Source organism: Lupinus angustifolius, chromosome LG14 (genome assembly GCF_001865875.1).
Source record: "Lupinus angustifolius cultivar Tanjil chromosome LG14, LupAngTanjil_v1.0, whole genome shotgun sequence".
NCBI classification, from domain to species: Eukaryota; Viridiplantae; Streptophyta; class Magnoliopsida; order Fabales; family Fabaceae; genus Lupinus; species Lupinus angustifolius.
In genome coordinates, this window is record NC_032022.1 from 7,494,460 (window position 1) to 7,496,162 (window position 1,703).

Sequence of the window (1,703 nt, forward strand, 5' to 3'; positions counted from 1 at the left end):
AGTTGTGACTTTCCCATTTTTGTGGCAAGTTGCGTCTTGTGCCTATCGAGTTCCTATTAAATATTTCAGAAATAAAACATATTATTAACAAATATAATTAAATCATTAATTCATAAAAGTATAAAATACTTACATCAAACAGATAGTCTAAGTCTTGAACTTTAGCCTTCTTTTGAGGAGCATCAGAAGTCAGCGTTTGCATAGAAGTAGGAGCAATTGTATTACGATATTGTTCAAATAGCATGTACAACTTTCTCTTAACTAGCTGCAACTTTGTTTCAAAAGTAGAATCATCAACTCTTTCAAAACAATAATTCAATGTCTCCAACTTCACTCTTGGGTCAAGAATTGCTCCCATTGCAAGTACAACACTGTAATCATCCCAATATTTCTCAAACTTCTTAACCATCCTATTAGCCATGCTCCTCAAAACTTCATCTTCATCTCTTAAAGTATCAAGGAGTACACATTGAATTTTCCAAACTTGCATAAAATACAAGTTGGAAGTAGGATAAGATGTACCAGAAATCAAGTTTGTGGTACGATAGAAAGGCAACAAAAACACATGGATTTTTTCTGCTCTTTTCCACTCTTCCACCGAAGGAGAAAATCTATAATTATCATCATACATGTGGAGCTTTTCAAATACATGCTTATATTTAATAGCAGATTCAAGCATGAAATAAGTAGAGTTCCACCTTGTAGGAACATCTAGACACAAGCCAACAGAAGCATCAACGCCACCTATCTTCGCAATGCATACCTTAAATTTGAGCATTCTACCTTCTGAACCTCTCACATACTTGATGCTCTCCCTGATTTTATACAGGGTATCACTAGCTACCTTTAAACACTCTTGAACAATTAGATTCAATATGTGTGCAGAACAACGTACATGAAAGAATTGTCCATCACATAATAATGAGTTTTCCACAATAAGCTTATTTTTCAATTGCTCTTGCATGACATCATTGGAGGAAGCATTATCTAAAGTTAGAGAAAAAATCTTTTTGTCTATACCCCATTCATTCAAAAATTCAAGTATCTTCTTAGACAATTCAGATCCAGTATGAGGGGGAGGCATGTGACAAAAGTTGATAATTTTACTTCTTAGCTTCCAATTTGAATCAACATAATGAGCAGTCAAACAAACATAACCCTCAGTTGTACAAGCTGTCCATAAATCAGAAGTTAGAGATATCCTAGTAGGAATGCTAGACATCTCTTTTTTAAGCTTGTCTTTTTCTATCATATAGATTCTCATGACATCAATCTTAGCCGTATTTCTCGCAACAGGAATAGAATCTGGATTCAAGTAGTTAATTAAGCATCTAATCTTCTTAAACTCAACAAATTTAAAAGGTAAATCCTGTTCAATAATTGCAGAAGCTAACATATCATGTACCACCATTTGATCAATCTTTCGAGACATCAATTTTCCTTCCTTATCCATAACTATTTGACCAATATCATCATGTCTTATTTTGGTACATCTTCCTCTATGACGACGTAAATGTGATGTACCATAGTCTTTACCATCACTAATCCCACATCTATATATGGTTTTGCAACCATTCATTTAGCCCTCTCAATCCCGTCATCTCCAACTCCTATCTTGGTGAAAGATTTCCATACATCAGAAGTTAGAGATTTAGACCGTTTGTTACTCTTACCCAATTCAACCGATTGAGATTCTTGAATAT

General features: G+C 34.2%; 1 protein-coding gene across 1 annotated transcript in view; it reads right to left on the minus strand.

Moving 5' to 3' along the window:
* LOC109326344 (zinc finger BED domain-containing protein RICESLEEPER 2-like) overlaps positions 1-1,703 on the minus strand; it is a 4,488-nt gene that overhangs the window by 557 nt on the left and 2,228 nt on the right. The window contains exon 2 of the mRNA XM_019559035.1: positions 134-1,553. Within this exon, the coding sequence (XP_019414580.1) occupies positions 134-1,553 (1,420 nt within the window). The remainder of the gene's footprint in view (positions 1-133; positions 1,554-1,703) is intronic.